At 38.9% G+C, this 19,688-nt stretch overlaps 1 protein-coding gene across 1 annotated transcript in view; it reads right to left on the bottom strand.

Annotated features, from left to right (window-relative positions):
* CPS1 (carbamoyl-phosphate synthase 1) overlaps nt 1-19,688 on the bottom strand; it is a 127,945-nt gene that overhangs the window by 10,949 nt on the left and 97,308 nt on the right. Inside the window, exons 28-34 of the mRNA XM_019838609.3 lie at nt 19,298-19,373; nt 13,966-14,043; nt 11,051-11,158; nt 9,077-9,166; nt 7,353-7,523; nt 3,968-4,042; nt 1,194-1,292 (exon numbers count right to left, since the gene is read on the bottom strand). Of these exons, the coding sequence (XP_019694168.1) occupies nt 1,194-1,292; nt 3,968-4,042; nt 7,353-7,523; nt 9,077-9,166; nt 11,051-11,158; nt 13,966-14,043; nt 19,298-19,373 (697 nt within the window). The remainder of the gene's footprint in view (nt 1-1,193; nt 1,293-3,967; nt 4,043-7,352; nt 7,524-9,076; nt 9,167-11,050; nt 11,159-13,965; nt 14,044-19,297; nt 19,374-19,688) is intronic.

The following is a 19,688-nucleotide window of genomic DNA, read 5'->3' as shown; positions in this document are numbered from 1 at the left end:
AATTCTTCAAATAATGCCCACATCTTCTCCAGCTTTGGATCTTTGACATTTACAGGCAGTCCTCAACTTCAAAAAGTTCAACTTTAAAATCATGTGAAAGCCATACACGTTCAGTAGAAACCATACTTCAAATTTTGAATTTTGATCTTTTCCATGCTAGCAATGTACAGCAGGTCAAACTTTTGGGATGTAGGGCAGCAACAGATCCCAGTCAGCCATACAACCATGAGGGCAAATAGCCAATACATTTATAACCATTCTACTTTTCACTTCCAGTAAAGTATTCAGTAAATTACATGAGATATTTAACACTTTATTACAAATAGCCTCTGTGTTAGATGATTCTGCCCCCACTGTAGGCTGACATGAAGTGTTCTGAGCACACTTCAACATAGGCTACACTAAGCTGTGATGCTCAGTAGGGCAGGTATAGTAAATGCATGGTATTTTCAACTTGTGATGAGTTTATTGAGATATAACCCCGCCGTAAGTTGTAGATCTATAGTAGAAATTGAAATGTGAACGAATCAATGTAAGGAAGAAAGGAACAGAGGTTGGGAAGGGATAATATAGCTTCTGCTTGGAAGTATTTAGGTTTGAGACATCCAATTTTAGTATATGTGCTGCCGAAGCGAGCACGTAGGTTTGAGACATCCAGATAGAGGTCCAACAATACAGGAGATTGTTGGAAATATGGGATGACTAAGGATAAGGATTTAAAGTTGACAGCTATGGATAGAACAGTGGATACCACAGACATGAGTTGGCAAAAGAGAAAGCCAAGAGCTAGAGAGAGAAAAAGATGAGGTGAGACCCAACTTTATGGAAAGCATTTGTTCAGGCGCTAAGGAGGAAGAACAAGGAGCAGAACATCTATAACAGATATAACCAAGGAGTAGAAGAGACTCCTTTTTAAGGCATCCTAGATCCTTTTCAGAACAAATACCCTTTTCACTAGAGACTTTATCTTTCTGTTCTTTTTATTTATGCACTTATTTGTATTGCCTGCCGCAGTGGAAAAGGGAAAAACTCAGGGAACATGTAGAGAACAAGTGTCCAGTTTTTCTATTAGTTGCTGTTTTCTTTAGTGAAACTTAGAACAAATCTCCCTCTTTTATACTACAGTTAAGGTCCTTGACACAGCCACTCCTAGCCTGTGCCCAGGGGCGTGCACACAACCACAAACCACTCACCTGGATTCCAATCAGGATGCCTTTCTGGGGTATCTTAAAGCCTGTGGAAAGCATTGCCTTTAGGAAAGCTGTATGAATGCCTTCACCAAAGCAAGCCACCTGTTTAGAATAAATTAAAAAATAAAATAAAAAGAAGCCAATACTAGTCAACAACCCTTACCAAAAAAAGAAATGCAAATAGAAAGCACTTTATTCATAAACTCCTTTGCTAGATTTTATTGAGTTGCCCAAAGACCATGCAGTCTGAATCCCGGGATTAAAAGCCTGGCTGGGGCAGATGTATCTTATGTTTTTAATTAAGCATAATGAATGAATAAGCAATTCTTTCTCTATCCAACAACACTCCATGGAGCAACATAACTGGATTCTACTGTGAGTTATTTGGATACAAATCACAGCTTCTGGTCCATAATGTGGTGAGTTACCAAATGTTAATATGGACTTAATGTTTAAATAACAGTATATGTTATGTATGCTATGCCACAGTGCATGAGTTCATGGGTCAGTAGCACAAATGCATAACTGCTGATCAATTGGTGAGTAGTCATTTAGTACAGCTTATGAGAAATTTTTCTGAGAAATTCAATAAATGCATGAAAATCTCAAAGGACCTTTTTTAAAAATCATTTTCATAAAATGAACCAAAATACTCTGCTACTAGTTCTGAATACCACATCCATAGGTAGAACAAAAACAAACAAACAAACAAACAAACAAACAAACAGAAAACAATTCCAAACTAACATATAATATTAGGATATACAGAGGTTTCATGTAGGGTAATTATGCTACAATATAGCTACAAGTCAAATGGCCACCAGAACTATAGAGCAAATGGTGTATTTGAGCATGATGGAAGTAGATTCTGCCATGCATATCATCATTTGGCACAGGTACAGAACCACCATTATAGTAAATAACATTGATGATGGCTAAATTCATTCTTGAAGCAAATGACTCCCTTACTGTGAAAAGGATGTTCTCATGACTATGACCTTCAGCCAACCACCAGTACCTGCTGCTTTTCACTCAACAGTGAACATTTTCTTTGGTCAATTAATGGCCAACTAGCTTAAGTTATGTCAACCTAAGTTAATGAAACCCAAATTTTAGTGATAGGAACAGGCAATCACATCATAAAAGCAGATACAACAACAAAGAAGAGGTTTCATCAATCTTCTACAAAAAAATCATAGAAACTGGTCAGATATTCAAGTCAAGCTTGGGACTACCATCCCCACCTTGCCACTGAGAAAATAAAACACCCGTAGCTAGATCAAGAGCTAAAGGTTTATTCAACCCCACAACAAGCCACTTGAACACTGAACATGTCTCTTTGAAGCCTGAGATTTCACTCAGCCAGAATTATTATTCTCATTTCGGGTATGAAATAGACCTTATAACATCACACTCAGTGACACTTGGAAGTGTGACTCTAATCATGGAAGAAGAATGATCTCTATACTTCTGAAACAGATACAACAAAGGTGAGCTGAGCTTCTAATTCTTTCATATTTTCTTATTTTCACAACTCCAATAATGTATGTCTGGAGGCAGAATGGACATAGGATTGAAAACAAGTTTACCACACTAGAGAAAACAGCACAAAGAAAAACAGATCTCTTTCTGATCTGAACCTTGGATCTGCCGAAAACAGCCCTGCTACTGAATAACCATGGGATCGAGACGAACCTGAAGGGTATTTCCTTAAACAGCTGAGAAATGTAATGCAGGCCCATCACTTTAAAGTTAGGTTTTCTCAACTATTAAATTAAACGCAGCAGCAAAGGAGCTAAAAGAAGGTAATCTCTAATCCAAATACAAACAAGATAGCCATTTATTCCTCACTGCCTGCCATCCTGTCTCACTTGCCTTCTCGGCACAGATGCTGCTCGTAACCAGGCAACCATATAAAACATCACGTATGTATTGCAATTAAATATTTTTCTCCTTTCAGGTGTTCCTTAATAGCAAAAAAAACAAGGATGCCTCACAGTCTGATGTTGCCACTCTGATGTGCACTGATGAGAATCTGAAGGTTGTAGCTAGTAAGTCTGTCATGGGCTAGGTGATTCATAAAATGTCCTGACACTGACATGTAGGGAACTCTCTAGAATCTGACAGCTCTTTACAAGAAACACAGTTCACATTCTTAAAGAAACCTTCAGCCGACAAGAGTCCCAACACAAGTGAAGAGGGACATCCAGTGGCCAATCCCATTATAGGTTTTAGATAATCCCCAGGAGGTTAAAGTTGCTTTGAAAGTGGTTCTGGGATTTTTGCATTTATCTACAGATTCCACAGTGTTTAAGCCCATGATCTTTTTAATGCTGTACAATCATTCTGCATATTGCTAGTAAAAAATCCAACGATCTAATTTCATAGTAGCAAGTGAATGAGGGGTGAGGGTGGGAAGTACTATTACACAGAGACCTTAAAATAAAGCAGAAATACCCAGGAGATATCTACTTAGACATCTAAAGAAATATTTGGAAGCTGTGCTGCAATGTGTAATGTGGAAATGAATTAGGAACACGTATATTGTATTCACAAGTCAAATATAGGTGAAAATTTAAACTCTGGTCCATAAAAGTACAAGATTTTTCTTTAGCTGAATAATCTTAGGCCCTTTCAGACTTACTCTGATAACAGAAGTTTGCATTCCCCTTACTTCTTAATAGCTTACTTACTGCATTATATTCAGATCATAAAACCATGGATTTCAAAGTATGAAATCTTTTAATGAAAGCGTTCAAGGATCATTAACTAGTTACCTCTCCAGTGGAAGCCATCTCACATCGCAGAATGGGGTCAGCATCCCTCAACCGGGGCCAAGAAAACATTGGAGCCTGTCAGAAACAATGGGGAGGGAAAATATGTGAGAGAAAGGTATAAAAGGAATAAGAGAGGATAAATATATTTAGTGAACGAACCGTCTCTCATAGGATTCATTTAGGCTATGGTAGACATGTAAAAACTTTCTTTGGTCCAAGCATCTGACTTGAAAAATAGCTTTAAAACTCTGTTCCAAGAATTTCTTGAGCTCTTGGCCAAAAACTTGGGTTAAATAATCACAAATTATTTCTGTAAATAGGGCCCCTGTGACCAGTCTAGGCCAGTGTTTCTAATCTGGCCTACACATATTCTTATTGGAGTGAATTCAAACAAAGTCTACTGGGCATTGGATTCCCCAAACAGAGTTCAAACACATTTTTTTTCATGGTAGGCTTTTGAAACATTCCTCTTCTTTTTCTGATCATTTGAACTTGCAACAAGCAACCATGCCAGAAATGTCTGTCTGTAAGATGACTTCTAAAGCATGAAACTGTTGTTGACACCTCTTAAAAAGCTTTGAAAACATTCTGCTTCGGAACCACTTTGGCCCAGAACTCTCATATGAACTAGAACATAGATAGGAGTGTTTCCTTTTCAATTATTTTATCAGTGCAATTCACTAAGAACCTAATTCTTGTTACTTGATATACCCATTTGTCTAGTCTGGACTATTTTTCCTTTGACTCTGGCACCCTTCTAAATTCTCCTGGGAGTTCTAGTTCAGGGTCCTCTCACTAGGTCATTCTTAGTCAAGTTATTATACATTTCTGCACTCCAGCTTCTCTGTACCCTCATCTGTTGACACCCACCCACCTCACTAGGCCTATGTTAAGAGTGACTATAAATAAGTAGTTCTTTCTTTTTTAATTTTTCTTAGTGTTTTTATTTATTTTTGAAGGAGAGAGAGAGAGAGAGAGAGAGAGAGAGAGAGCGAGCGCATGAGCGGGGGAGGAGCAGAGACACAGGGAGATACAGAATCCGAAGCAGGCTCCAGGCTCTGAGCTGTCAGCACAGACAAGTAATTCTTTTTTAAGAAGTCAAGATTCATATGGGGCACCTGAGTGGCTGAGTCGATTAAGCATCCAACTTCGGCTCAGGTCATGATCTCATGGTTCGCGAGTTCGAGCCCCACGTTGGGCTCTGAGCTGACAGCTCAGAGCCTGGAGCCTGCTTCAAGACTCTAAGTCTCCCTCTCTCTCTCTCTGCCCCTCCTCCACTTGTGCTCTGTCTCACTCTCTCTCAAAAATAAATAAACACTAATAAAAATTTAAAAAGAAGTCAAGACTCGTATAAATGTAATTAGGAAAGCTATAAACTGAAAGATACAGTGCATTTTCAAAAATGCATACCTATCTCTCAATACCATTTTTAGCTGGAAATTGTTTCATACACAGATGTGTGTGATTGTATGTATATTTCTTGTCTATGAATAAAGAAACATGCAATTGAAATTCATATATAAATTACCAGTGGAAAAATATTTTTCAGGGCCTTCTACTTATTGGTCTCAAACAAAAAAAAATCCTATGTATTTGTACCTATGTATAGTCCTATGTATTTTTACTTATGTATAATTCCTACTGAAAGCTTTAACAATTTATGCCATGTCATTAGTCTCCAGGAATAAAGTGCTACCCATCCCCAATATAATAATGCACTATAAAACCCAAGGCATCCTAAATTATTGAGTTAAGTAAGATCAATAAATATTTTTTGATTTATAGTTTCAACTTAAAGCTTCCACTGTAAATGTCAGAAGTTGGAGTCTCAGCTATAACACAATTATGGTTGAGGTCACTAGTACATATAGGAATGGCAATCTTTTGAAGGCATCCAAAATATGTAAATATCACAAAAATACATCACACAGTATAAGTTAATTTCATTGTATGCTTTTTCTTTTTTTTTTTAAACGTTTATTTACTTTTGAGACAGAGAGAGACAGAGGATGAACGGGGGAGGGTCAGAGAGAGAGAGGGAGACACAGAATCTGAAACAGGCTCCAGGCTCTGAGCTTTCAGCACAGAGCCCGACGCGGGGCTCAAACTCATGAGACGTGAGATCATGACCTGAGCCGAAGTTGGACGCTTAACCGACTGAGCCACCCAGGTGCCCCGTCGTATGCTTTTTCTAAAATATTTAAATATATTTATATAATATCTCACTAATCTTCATACTTGCCCCATGAAGTAAAGGTCATAATTATAAATATTCTGTGCATTGGGGTGGCGCCTGAGTGGCTCAGTTGGTTAAGTATTTGACTCTTCATTTGGCTCAGTCATGATCCCAGGGTCATAGAATCAAGCTCTGTGATGGGCTCTGTGCTGAGCATGGAGCCTGACTGGAATTCTCTCTCTCTCTCTCTCTCTCTCTCTCTCTCTCTCTCTCTCTCTGTCTCTCTTTGTCTCTCTCTCTCTCTCTCTCTCCCTCTCCTTCTGCCTCTCCCTGGCTTGTGCATGTGTGCACATGTACTCTCTCGAAGAAAATTAAAAATAAAAAAAATAAATAAATACTCTGTGCATAAGCATACTGATACATCTAAAGGAGCACAATGGCTTTGTTATTAATGTATTTTTAGGAATATACATATATATTGGAAATTAGTGAACAAATCTTAAATTTTTCTGGTCAATCTTCATAAAGGTGCCATCAATTTCATGACCTACATGGCACCACCATGAATGGCAACTGCTATTTCAACTTTTCAAGTGGAAACATTGTGCCGCTGAAGAAAGTAAGGACTAGTCAAGGTGGCCAAGGTAGTTAGAATTTAACCAACACCACGGAGTAACAATTTCCAAGATCCCTGCATTCCTGAAGCCTTGGCATAGCTCAAAAGGGGCACAATTCAAGCCTTGTTCTAACAAAATATGTCCAGAATTGCTGTTTACCAACTAAACTGACACCATCACTATGGGCCACATTAATATCATTTATAATTCACTCAGCTAGTTGGTTTTCAAGTTATGAAATTCTAAATGATTTTTTTTTAATTTTTGAAATGGATAAAAGTTCATATAAAGTTGTCTGTGGTGCAACTGCATCGTGTTATTCAAAGGAAACATCGTAAATCCCTAGTCCAGCACTTTAGTTAGAAGGTTCATGAAGTATCAAGATCTTTTTTTTTACTTTATTAAAAAAAATGTTTTAAGTAAGCTCCACATCTAGTGTGGGGCTTGAACTCATGACCACCAGATCAAGAGTTGCATGCTCTTACTGTCTAAACCAACCAGGCACCCCTTGAAATTATTTTTGATGAAAAATTTTTCCTTTAATTTCCTTGAAACTTAAAAAAAATGACTAATAGATTTTGTTTAATGTTACCTTAATTGCAACATAGTCAGCAGGAATTATGGGATGGTCCAATGTTGGAAGAGGTTTCTCGTCAATGTTCTCTTCAATCATCACCTTGGTGGCCACATCAATGAAGTCTACCCCCAGTGTTTTGGAAACAAAGGGGAAGGATCGAGAAGCTCTCAGGTTACACTCAATCACCTGGAGACATGACAAAATTAAAAAAAAAAATAAGAGGATGTTGAGAGCCAATGGCAATATAAATATTCTCCCTGCCACTTGGGTTCTAGTTGTTTTTCACTGGGACCCAGCTCTTGTTTTGCCAGCCTCTGACTTCTCTTCCCACTGCTTGTACTTTTGCTAACCATTTTCTTTTTAGTCACTATCTTTGAATTCTGACTTTTTTTCATCTACTTTCCACAATTTCATCCCCACACACTGCTGATAGATTTCAATGCAGAGCTCAGATAATGCCACATCCCTACCAAAAAAGCCTTCACTGGGATTCCACTGGCCATCAAATTAAACTCTAGTCCTTGAAGGCCTTCTATTCCCTTGCTTCAATATATACCTCTCTACATTATCTTATACCATTTCCCTGACCCCATTTTTACTTTCTAAGTTCACCTTCCACTATTTCCCTAGAAAAATAATTTCACTAACTAGTCACTGTCTCCTAAAATATGCCAAATTTTCTCTTAGATGTTCTATGTGTAATGTCCTCTCTACCTTCCTCTACTTGTCAACACTCCAGTTATTCTTTAAGATCCAGTTTAAAATATAAAATCTTCTTTGAAATCCACCTCAAACCAGGTATATGGCACCCAGATACATGTGTGGGCACATACATGTGCATATACACACACACACACACACACACACACACACACACACACAATCTAGCAGACATGCTCTCTCTGTTCTGGGACTCCAATACCATCGATTTGCACATTCCTCCCACCAGTTATACTCTAACTTGTGTTACAGTTATCTGCAAAGTCCTCTTCTTCCCAGTCCTCACCACATTGAATATCTTTGAAAGCAGAGACTGTTGTTTACACATTGTTATTACCACCTTATGCCTTCACGTAGTAGATGCTGAACCAATAGCGGTTACTGATTGGTTACATTAAATTAATTAAGACTAGTGTAGGGGCATCTGTGTGGCTCAGTCAGTTAAGCGTCCAACTTCAGCTCAGGTCATGATCTCACAGTCTGTGAGTTCAAGCCCCGCGTTGGACTCTGGGCTGACAGCTCAGAGCCTGGAGCCTGCTTCAGATTCTGTGTCTCCCTCTCTCTCTGCCCTTCCCCTGCTCATGCTCTGTCTCTCTCTGTTTCAAAAATGAATAAAAGCATTAAAAAAAAGACTAGTCTAGTTGATTTAACTACTTTTGGTAAACAGGATCTAAAACCTCAGTGCAAGTAATTTCTGACCATTCTACATATTCAGATTATTTTATGACAGTCTCTGTGTCCATCTATACTACACTGTAGAGGGCAGACAGTGATCTTCTTTCTCAGCAGATCAGAGTGCTTTATGTAACTGTGACTGACAGATCAGTGCCACCAAGGGCCTGTGTCTTCAAACAAGGCAGGCATTATATGCTGTGCAACAACCCACACTCAGACACAAATAGCAGCAGGAGTCTCAGTTGCTCTGTGATTGTGCTCATGGAGAAGATTACCAGAGGGACACAGACTGACATAAGCTGACACAGCTGTGGTGTTCTCTCAAGCACCTTGGCATTTCTTACCAAGACGTCGTTTCCCTTGACAAGAAACTGGACGTTGAATGGACCAGAGATGGCAAAGGCCTTTGCAATCTTTCGGGTAGCATCCTTCACCTAGATCAAAAGGACAATGATAGTAGTGCTAAAGAGCATACCTTAGTTGGAAAACACAATGAAAAAGCTACAGCACCTTAAAGTTAGGTTTCTTTAATTTCTCTTTAAGGAGAGCTACATCTCCACTAATAACCATAACAATAATAATGGCGATAATAATAAGAGAAGCCACTAGTAGGCGTCTGTTAACAAAATAATAATGCACACTAAATATTCATAACAGGCTAGCAAGGAAGAGAACACATAATTTTACAAAATTATCTTTCTGCCAAAGGTCTCTATCTAGCCACCGTTATATACTCTGGTTTTACTTTGAGGGCTAAATAATTCTTTCAGTCTGGGTGCTTCAGCACCAGAAACTGCAGTCCAAACTGTCTATTAATCTCCTGACCTACCTGCTGAGAAGAGCAGGCCCTGAAATGACAAAGCACTCAAAGCAAAGAGACCAGAGAGATTTCCTTGATGTACTTTTTCTCTTGCTCTGGACTCTACAAGGGTAGATATTATGTTCAGAAAAAAAATGATGTTTCCTTGCAGGGAGGTTCTGCATGTCACATATACAAACCCCTCTATCCAACCAGAGCCAGACGGTACCCATGCAATGCGGGGGCACTGGCAGCAAGAAACGAGAGCACCTCATTCATTACTTTCACAAGAGAGATTCAGCAACTACACTGGTCATTAGAGGAAGTAGAGTCCGTGGTACATCGAACTCTGAGGGATTTGGAAAAATCTGAGTTCTTGAGGTCAATTTTACCAATATGAGAAACTGAAGTACACTTGAAATCTGAGGACAATGTTCTCTTATGAGACTGGTGTTACAACATAACCTGCTACCTTCACCTTCTAGAACAAGGTAAGATCTTCAGAATCCTGCCCAACATACACCTAGCCAGATAGGCCTGCCTAGATTTTGATGGCAGGATTATTGGAAAGGTTCACTGAAAAAGCCTAGACTGACCTAACATACCTAAAGACTAAGGAATGTCCACGTGAATTATTTAAGATGATGGTCTCTGAGAACACCTAGCAGTGCCTATTTAGTACTGAGGCATCATTCTTGGGAAGATCTTTAAAGCAATGTTTCCAAAAGAAAGGTTCAAAGAGACATCAGAAGTGCTGGTTTGAGATGAGAATTAGGGTAGAAGTGAAAACATAGGTTCCAGAAGGTTCCTACATGACTGCTGCATCCCTGCTTCTAACTGAAAAACATAGCTTTACATGCTGCTCACCTAAGTGTCTCTCAAAACATTGGAATCACCTGCAGTAGTGTTCTCCAAATGGGATCCCCAAACCAATAGCAACAGAAACAGCATCACTTGGGGACTTGTTAAAAATGAAAATCTTGGGGCCCTGCTTAGAAGTACTTAACAGAAACTGGGGATAGGGTCCAGCAATCTATATTTTAGCAAGTTAGCCAGGCTGTTATGGCATCACTGAAGTTCAAGAATCACTACACTAGCATACAACCAAGTGGGCTCAAAAGGGCAGGAAGGAGGGGTGCCTGGGTGGCTCAGTTGGTTAAACATCTGAATCTTGATCTTGGCTCAGGTCATGATCTCATGGTTCATGAGTTCGAGCCCCACGTTGGGCTCTGCACTGATAGCACAGAGCATGCTTGGGATTCTCTCTCCCTCTCTCTCTCTCTCTCTCTCTCTGCCCCTCCTCCACTTATGCTCTCTCTCAATAAATAAATAAATAAACTTATTTTTTTAAAGGGCAAGAAGGAAATTGTTATCTCTAAAATATCCAGCAGACTCAGAGCAAGAAAGTTCCCCTTATACTACACTTCACCTGGGGCATGTCCTACATTACTCCTTAGTTAAAAACATTTTTTTTTTAATTTTTGCCTTTCCCCTTGCACTTTTATTTATAGATGATGACCTTTTCAATGGCTCCTTGGCTGATGGTTTGTGTGGGCAGCATCAGAGTGGCATCTCCTGAGTGTACACCTGCATCTTCCACATGTTCAGAAATGGCATGGGAGATAACCTGGCCAAAAGAAGATTTCAGAAAGAGTTGTCAGGCACCTATTTCAGTGAAGCTACTGCCTCACCACTCACTCCCCCCCCAAAACCCCGCCATTCTAACAGATGCCTAGAGCATTAACTAGTTCCTTCGCTCAGTCCTTGATGAGAGGAATATGAAGGGCTGCACATGTAGACTTAGCCACCTCCCTGTGCAGTGACAGACTGCCCCCAGGGCAGTTGACAGTGGCTGAGCTGACCTCCCTCCTCCATTGACTGGAATGGGTACAAATAATAGGAAAAGAGGACAACTAAAGTGACTCATGTTGACTTTTAAGAATAGGAAACAAGCATTTGGGAGGCACAGGAGGGATCTTTATCTTTTCCTTCCAGATTAGGTTTTAGACACTGTAAAAGAAAAGATGGGAGAGGTGAATAGCTGGGTGTATGTTACAACTTAGGTGGACCAGAAATAAGGCCTCAGATCTAAAGATTAACAGATTTTTTAAATTGAGATTTGAGAGGGCACCTGGGTGGCTCAATCGGTTAAGCATCTGCTTTTGCCTCAGGTTATGATCTCACGGGTTCATGATTTCAAGCCCCACATCAGGCTCTGTGCTGACAGATCAGAGCCTGGAGCCTGCTTTGAATTCTGTGTCTCCCTCTCTCTGTCCCTCCCCTGCTTGTGCTCTGTCTCTCTCTTTCTTAAAAATAAACATTAAAAAAAATTGAAATTTGATAAAGAAGGGAAGCAAGAGGCAATTATTCTTGTCTTCCCTTACAGGTGAGGAGACAATATAAGAAGAAATAATCCAAGTGCATGTGACTCCTGTATGGCCAACTCAGGATTTTCAAGCCTTATTTGTCACATTCCAAAGTTTATGGTCTCAGTCGCCATAACCTGAATGTTAATTCTATGTGTGTCTTTGGGAAATGATAAAGCTGACTGTGGGGGAGAATAACTTGGCAACTGTAAAAAAACAAATAAATTACAGACATGATTTGTTTATCAGATTTATAAATGACTTAAAGCAGAGTAACATTTGAGTTTCCTGCTGTCACTTATGAGCTCTGTGACCTGGGCAAGGTACTTTATCTTGCAGGCTTGGTTTCTGATAAGACAGTGCTAACAATGGTATCTGTCTCACAGAATGTGTATAAGGATAAGAACGAACACGTATTCGGTGTTTGACATGATATTTAGTGCATAGTGAGAACTCAGATTTTTTTTATAGTGTCTAGAGATGGGGAGGCAATATTGCCACTGAGCTCTGAAAAAAATCATAATGTAGCTGAAGTACTATGTCCATTTCTGAGTGTGACTGTTTAAAAATTATATGAATAACCTGGATCATTTCCAAAAGAAGGAGTCCAGGCTGATAAGCAATGGTTGATGTCTGAGAGAAGCTTAGGTTAAGAGCATATCCTAGCAAATTGGAACCAAATCAGGCCAACAGACCAGCATTACTTTACCAGCACAATATTTGAAAAAGCACAAATTTCTCTAGGCCAGTCTTACATTCTCCACTTTGACACTGGTATGATTACATCCCTCTTATGTTATACCTGAGTATTAAAATACTTAAAATGTTGAAAGGGGGAAAGATTAACCATATGCTCTACAATTCTGGAGGCCAGAGGTCAGAAACAAAAACATTCTAGGGAAGCAGACTTTACCTCAAAAGAAGAAATAAATGAGATGTCCATATATATATATATATATATATATATATATATATATATATATATATATATATTTTAACCTGACAACTTTCTGTGTTCTGTGTAACCAAAGTTATTAAACAGAAAACAGGTGGGCACTTTCTGGTGATGCTGTAAAGAGAATTCTCATCCTTGGGGTGTGGGGATAAAATAAATGATTTCAAGGGTGCTTAAACTCAGGATTGTATGATTCTGTGGTATGAAGTCATCATTACTGTGTATATATGTATATGTGTGTGTGTGTGTGTGTGTGTGTGTGTGTATCACAGCATATGTTTTATATATGTATGTTCATGCAACATGCAAATAACCCTACTTTGAACTGTTAATCTGGAAGACAAAAAAGCCAAAAAGAAGATTTAACATTTTCATAGTGTTTTGAAGTATTTACAAAGTAGAAAATGAAGAACAACTTTTTTATTTTTCATTAAAGCAAATAAAATGACATGGAGTCCCTAAAACATAACTTCCTATATTTCAAGATAAATCATAAGTGCCTTATTAGTGCACCAGGCAAACTAAAGGAAAGCATTTCTCACATCTTCATTTTTCCCTGTAGTTGGAGGCATTCATTGTGTTAGCAATACAAGATGTGATTTGGTAAACAAATTTTATGTTATTATCCTTATCCACCCCACTCTGTTGAGTTTTGTCTTTATTAATGCAATAAAAAAGTGGAGGCTGGGAAATCAAGAGAGGAGAAAAACTAGGGATTCAATCAGGAACTTCAGAAAGCAAAGTATTGGATGTTTTTATAATACTCGTTGAAACATAAAAGGAAACCCACAGACAAAAGAAAATGAGAGAAAAATCTATCAAAAAGAATGATGAATACAGGATGATAATTAATTTTGAATATCATCAAAGAGGAATTCTAATAGCATAAAACACAGGATATATGACTCCCATGACACATCAACTAAATTGTCAGTGAAACTGAAATTTTTTTTTGGACTGAGCAGCTTGTCCACTATTATTAGAGACATGTTTTGTAGAAATAATGACCTCTAATCTGTGTTGTTTCAAAACCGCTAAGGAAAAAAACAAAACAAAACAAAACAAAACCTGATGGGAAGGCACGGATCTAGGATATAGGGATAAAACACTTACTCTTCCATCTTTGCCAACAGCGTCCATTTCTACTTCCCGGGCCCCCTCGATGAACTTTGTCAGCACCACTGGGTGTTCCTGTCATCAAGGAAAACAGAAGGGCAGAATCTTTAGCTGACAGTATGTGTACAGTATCAGGTAAAAATTGTATACCTTAAGCAAATCCCAGGGTAATACTGGCAAAAATCTTAATGCCAAACACATTACACAAACTCATTAGCCAGTTTGTTCAGTAAGAACAAGGTCATTCTCTGCTTTCAGTGAGGCAGATGGTCTTTCTTCAGTTTTGAGTACTCAATGAATTGAACGTGAGGGCTGAAATTTCAAATATAGACTTTTAAGTGAGTGAGAGAAAAGAGGGGGCCAAGGAGAGGGTCCACTGGGGGTCCCATCTCTGTTCCCAGAGTTATGAATATCTCTCTATTTTATTTATAATTTTATATATATTATTTATATATATTTATATTATATTTATATTATATATAATATATATTATATTTATATATATTTATATTAATATTATATATATAACATATATATATAATATATATATATCGGTTCAAGTTCTTTCTCTCTTCTACACTCATCTTTTCCAAGCACTGTAAGGTCCTACATCAGTTCTCTCCAGGAGACTGCAAGAGAACTTAGGAGAATCTCATTATTTTGTTGAGGTTTTGTTAGATCAAAGGTGGCCTCTGTTACTTGGAACGGACATGCTCTAAACCATTTCTAACACGCGGCATTTGCAACATTTCACTTTATTAATCTTAAAAGGTCCTTCCTTTCTCCACTGTTTTAGACCCTTCTCATGCCCCATTCCCAGCTCTTTCATGACAGTGCAGTGATGCCCTCCACACCTGGATAACTGCTTGCTTTCTCCAGATGAAATGAAGAGGTTGACTGAGGAGCTCCAGGGTTCATGTATCTCCTCTCCTCTTTGCCCCAAGCGCCCGCAAGTTGCACCACTTGTTTGCTTACCAGACCCTGCTGTTACCCGTCTCCATGCCTCTCTTCTCCATGTGCACCCCACCTTCTCTCCTCAGCTTCATCTTTCAAACCTCAACTCTTCCTTCAAGGCCTGACTCAGATGCTACCTCCTCCCCTCAGCCTTCTCCAAACATCTTCTTTTCCTCTGAACACAAGCTCCTTTGGGCCACTATCATAGAGTTCATCTCATGCATATGTATTACATTTCATATACTTTGTCTCCTTTAGAACACTTGAAATGAAAAGGAATTTTGTGGAAAATTTGAAACCACCAATGTTGTATGCCATAAATAAAATTCTCTCTTCTATTAAAGAGGCCAATTTCCATACTTCATTTTCTTCAAAAGCTGACTAGATATGTAGCTGTTTATTAGCCAAGAAAACAAAAAAGATTTCTTTCCATCTCTGTTCCCTCTTCTTTAAATACCCAAAGTTTCCCTCAGCAGGCTTGCTGGAGCTCTGTTAAGAACTATATGGGATTTCTTCTGTATTATGACTATAATAGCATAATTGAAAGAAAGAAAAGTTTACCAGCTATCTTAGCTTCTCTAGCCAATCCTGAGACAGGGATCCTTGTTCAGGTGATTTATGGAGGGAGTTAGAAAAGCAGGATTGGGGGGGGGGCACCTAGGTGGCTTGGTCGATTAAGCATCCAGTTCTTGATTTTGGCTCAGGTCATGATCTTGCAGTTTGTGAGATTGAGCCCTGCCTCAGGCTCTGTTTTGATAGCATGGACCTTGCTTAGGATTCTCTCTCTCCCTCTCTCTCTGCCCATCTCTCTCTCTCTCTCTCTCTCTCTCTCTCTCTCTCTCTCTCAAAATAAATAAACATTTGGAAAGAAAGAAAGAAAGGAAAGAAAGAAAGAAAGAAAGAAAGAAAGAAAGAAAGAAAGAAAGAAAGAAAGAAAGAAGGAAAGAAAGGGAAAGAGAGAAAGAAAGAAAGAGAGAAAGGAAGAGAAAGAAAGAGAGAGAGAAAGGGAAGCTGGATGGGGCAGCAGGAAAAAGCTAGTACATCTATGGTCTCAGTGGAGACTGAATTTGGCCTTACCCCCTAGGGAGCTCTGGAACACGAACTGCAACACAGAGTAAGTCCCATCTTGAGGCAAAGGTCACTCACTGTCTAGTGTTTTCAGGGTGGTGGTGATGTGAGGGATCTTGCCTCCTTGTTGATGAAGTTCTCATCTGACTGAGGATAGTTACCCAGAGAAGTGTAGCTGGTAAGTGTTATCAGCTATCACTACTGTTAGGGATAGGTGCTTCCACAGGTAAAGGGATCTGAGCGGGGGAATAATAGCATCCACCATCCTGGACATTTGAACAAATCTATGAAATAGTCCTCACCATGTTGAGGAAGAAAATTTCTGTTTTTTTTTTTTAAGTTTATTTATTTGAGAGAGACAGAGACAGCATGAGTGGGGGAGGGGCAGGGAGAGAGGGAGATAGACAACCCCAAGCAGGCTCCTCACTGTCAGTGTAGTCTGACTCGGGGCTCAAACTCATGAACCATGAGATCATGACCTGAACCAAAAAAACAAGAGTCAGATGCTTAACTGACTGAGCCACACAGGCACCCCAGGAAAGACAATTTCTTAATAAATTTCTATTTTTCTGCAGCACTATACATTGTTGGCCTTCTTAAAATAGTTTCTTCCATTTATTTCCATAAACTACCTTTTCCTGCTTCTCTGTCAGGCTCCTTCAATGTTCTTTTTTCTCTGGTCAGTCCTTAAATGTGGGTATCCCTCTTGTCTCTGCTTTAGCTATTCTTCTTCCTCTATACTGTCTCCTTGGTGACTGCTTCCATTCTTGAGACTGACTAAAATGATATATTTATTTCCAAAACTATATGTACATTTCTATCACTAGCCATGACGTTGATTCTCGATTTAAAATCTGTATAACCCACTGCTTTTGAAGCATCTCCACTTGGATTTCTCATAGGCACCTTATACAAAAGGTCAAAAATAAATATATAACTCCTTCTCTAAAATTTCTCCTTCTCCCATGTTCTCTATTTTAATAAATGGTACCACCATCCATCCAGTTGTCCAAGGAAGAAGCTCAGGAATCATCCTTTATCAGATACTCTTTCACCGTCTACTTCCTTCTATTCACTAATTGCCTCCAATGACCATCTCAATATTTCTAGAATGTACGTATGTCCCTTTATCTTTACTATTATTATTACTCTGATCCAAGGCACTGTCATCTCTAATCTGAACTATAGCAACAGCCCCTAACCTTCTTCCGTGAATTCAGTCTTGCCCCAGAATTCACTCTCCATACTCTAGTATGACTAAAATCAGAAATTACAACTAAAATCCAAACTCAGTATAACTGACAAGGTTCTCTTTATCTGCTCCCTACCGAATCTATCTTCTCCTCTACCATGTTTGGTGTCCTAGCCATATACTGAATCCTTTAACAGTTTCTAGAAACCCCATGCTCTTTCTCAGATTTGAACCTTTACTTTAGTCTACTTTCTTCTATTTACACCCACAATATAAACCTTTCATCCAGTTAATTCTAAATAAACCATTTTAAATTAATTTAAAAAGCCCTTTTTTAGGGATGTATCTCATTTACACTCTTCCTCAGCATCTTGTATTTTATTATATCAATACTTATTATATTTAATTCTAATTATTTGAAGCTTCATGTCCCTAGTAAAGAGAGTCCTCTGTGAGAGCAGACCATATCTCTCTTTGTATGAATGTAGCCTCTGATACTGAGAACAATGCCATTATATAGCAGGTGGTAAACATGAATTAGTACATAAATAGATGAATGATTGATAGGATCTATCTTTACTCCAAAGTCACTGAACTGAGTATTCCAGATTCTGCTGGAGTTTGATGGGAATCCTTGAACCAGAATGTACTCAGTCAGGACATCTCCATTATAAAACTTTGGTCCAGTGTGGGTTCCATCCATATGCTAGCAGTAAAATATATATATTTAAAATATTATATGAATAGAGGTCCTGCAAGATCCAGTGTTCCAGGCAGAAAAGAGAGGACACCTGTCTTATCATTCACATGAGACCAGCTGGGTGTAACTGGTTTCTCAGAAGGGGAGTTTGCCTGGACTCTTGCAGGAAGTGAAATAGAGAAGAAGACTGTGTCTTGCTCCCAGGCACATTAATGAAAACTGGCCCACTGGAGAGATTCCCTCCTCAGCCATCGACTTTCAAACTGAATCAAAATCTATTTGGTTTTCTTTTTTTACACTCTTTGTCTTTCTCACCCTTTATCCTTAGCTACTTTCTTTACTGCTCCAATGTCCTTGGGGGGCAACCACCACACAGAAATGAGGTCTGGCTTCATGAGGAGGCACAGACCATGTTCTTTTATTCCTCTTTGAAATGCTTCAGACTTTACTCTTCAGCTCCCTCCAAATTCTACTTGCCAAACATCAAACTCTTCTCTATGAGTTGTGCTCTCTCTCTCTTTTTTTAAAAACCCAACAAGCTTTTGAAAGCTTTTAAAAGGCAAATATTACTTTTATCCTTCACAGTACAAGGTCTGCAGATCAATAACCCTACTGGGTAAATCTTAAATGGATCACACCAAGGTAATACCAAGGGATAAAATAAAAGCTGAGGGCAGTGGAGGAAAGTAGTTAAATCACTACAAAATTATAAACATTTTTATTAACTGGCAAATGGAATGTACCAAAATGAAAAAAAAAATCAATAAGTGAGCAAAGGGGTTTACTATTAAAAATGCAGGGTTGAGGCACCTGGGTATCTCAGTCGGTTGAGGGTCTGACTCTTGATATCAGCTCAGGTCATGATCTCACAGTTTGTGGGATAGAGCCCCGTGATAGGTTCCATGCTGGAATCCTGCTTGGGATTGTCTCTCTCCCTCTCTCTCTCTGCCCTTGTTACTCTCTCAAAATAAATAAACATTTTAAAAATTAAAAAAAATAATAAAATTGCAGGGTTGACTAAGGCAAAGTTTCGCCAAGTGTGAGAATTAAAAATCAAGAAAGCCTTCACTGATAGATAATGAGCTTGATCGGGCAGTCCTTGAGGCTGGGAACCCCAGGGATAACTTGACTAGCATCTAACTTATGAACAGTCAAGAATGTTTATCCAGGCTCACTCCTGGAGTCTAAAACCATATAAATGTTGCGACGAAACATGCACTGGTCTTCTTCTTCCACTAACCCTAAGGATCTAAATACAGTTAAATGCATTTGAGTTTTCTTATTTCCACATATAGGAGACTAGTGGGTAGGAAATAAAAGGGAAAACCACTCTAACATAGTGTGAAAAGAAAAACCTATGAAATAAGGTAGCAACTATCAGAAGTAAAAGTCACCAGGAAGAAATCAGACACTACCTGTGAGACTCTAGTGGCCTCCTCCAGGAATTTTTTCATCTCATCCTCAGAGAATACCACGTTCATGGCTGACCCACTGGAAATGAGAGGAGGACAAGTCAGTTTCTTTCATCACTTTGGAAATAAAGCATTCTGGTCTTGATTGCTTCTCAGAACAGTTCCAGGCAACCTCTAGTTCCAGTCTGGACTGAGTAAGAACTTGCTTTTTTTCTAAATTAAGACTTTACTCCATTTAATCATCAGAACGATCAACAAAAGAGTCACCCAAGTTGGGGGTGAGAACTGTGATAACGTCCAAAGAGAACCACATAGCTCTAGAGATGGCAGTAACTCAAAGTTTGTCCTTTCTGATTCCGTGTTTTCACTCTGCTGGTTCCAGGAGATTCTTAAA

This window comes from Felis catus, chromosome C1 (assembly GCF_018350175.1).
Source record: "Felis catus isolate Fca126 chromosome C1, F.catus_Fca126_mat1.0, whole genome shotgun sequence".
NCBI lineage: Eukaryota > Metazoa > Chordata > Mammalia > Carnivora > Felidae > Felis > Felis catus.
This window is presented reverse-complemented; position numbering and strand designations above follow the sequence as displayed.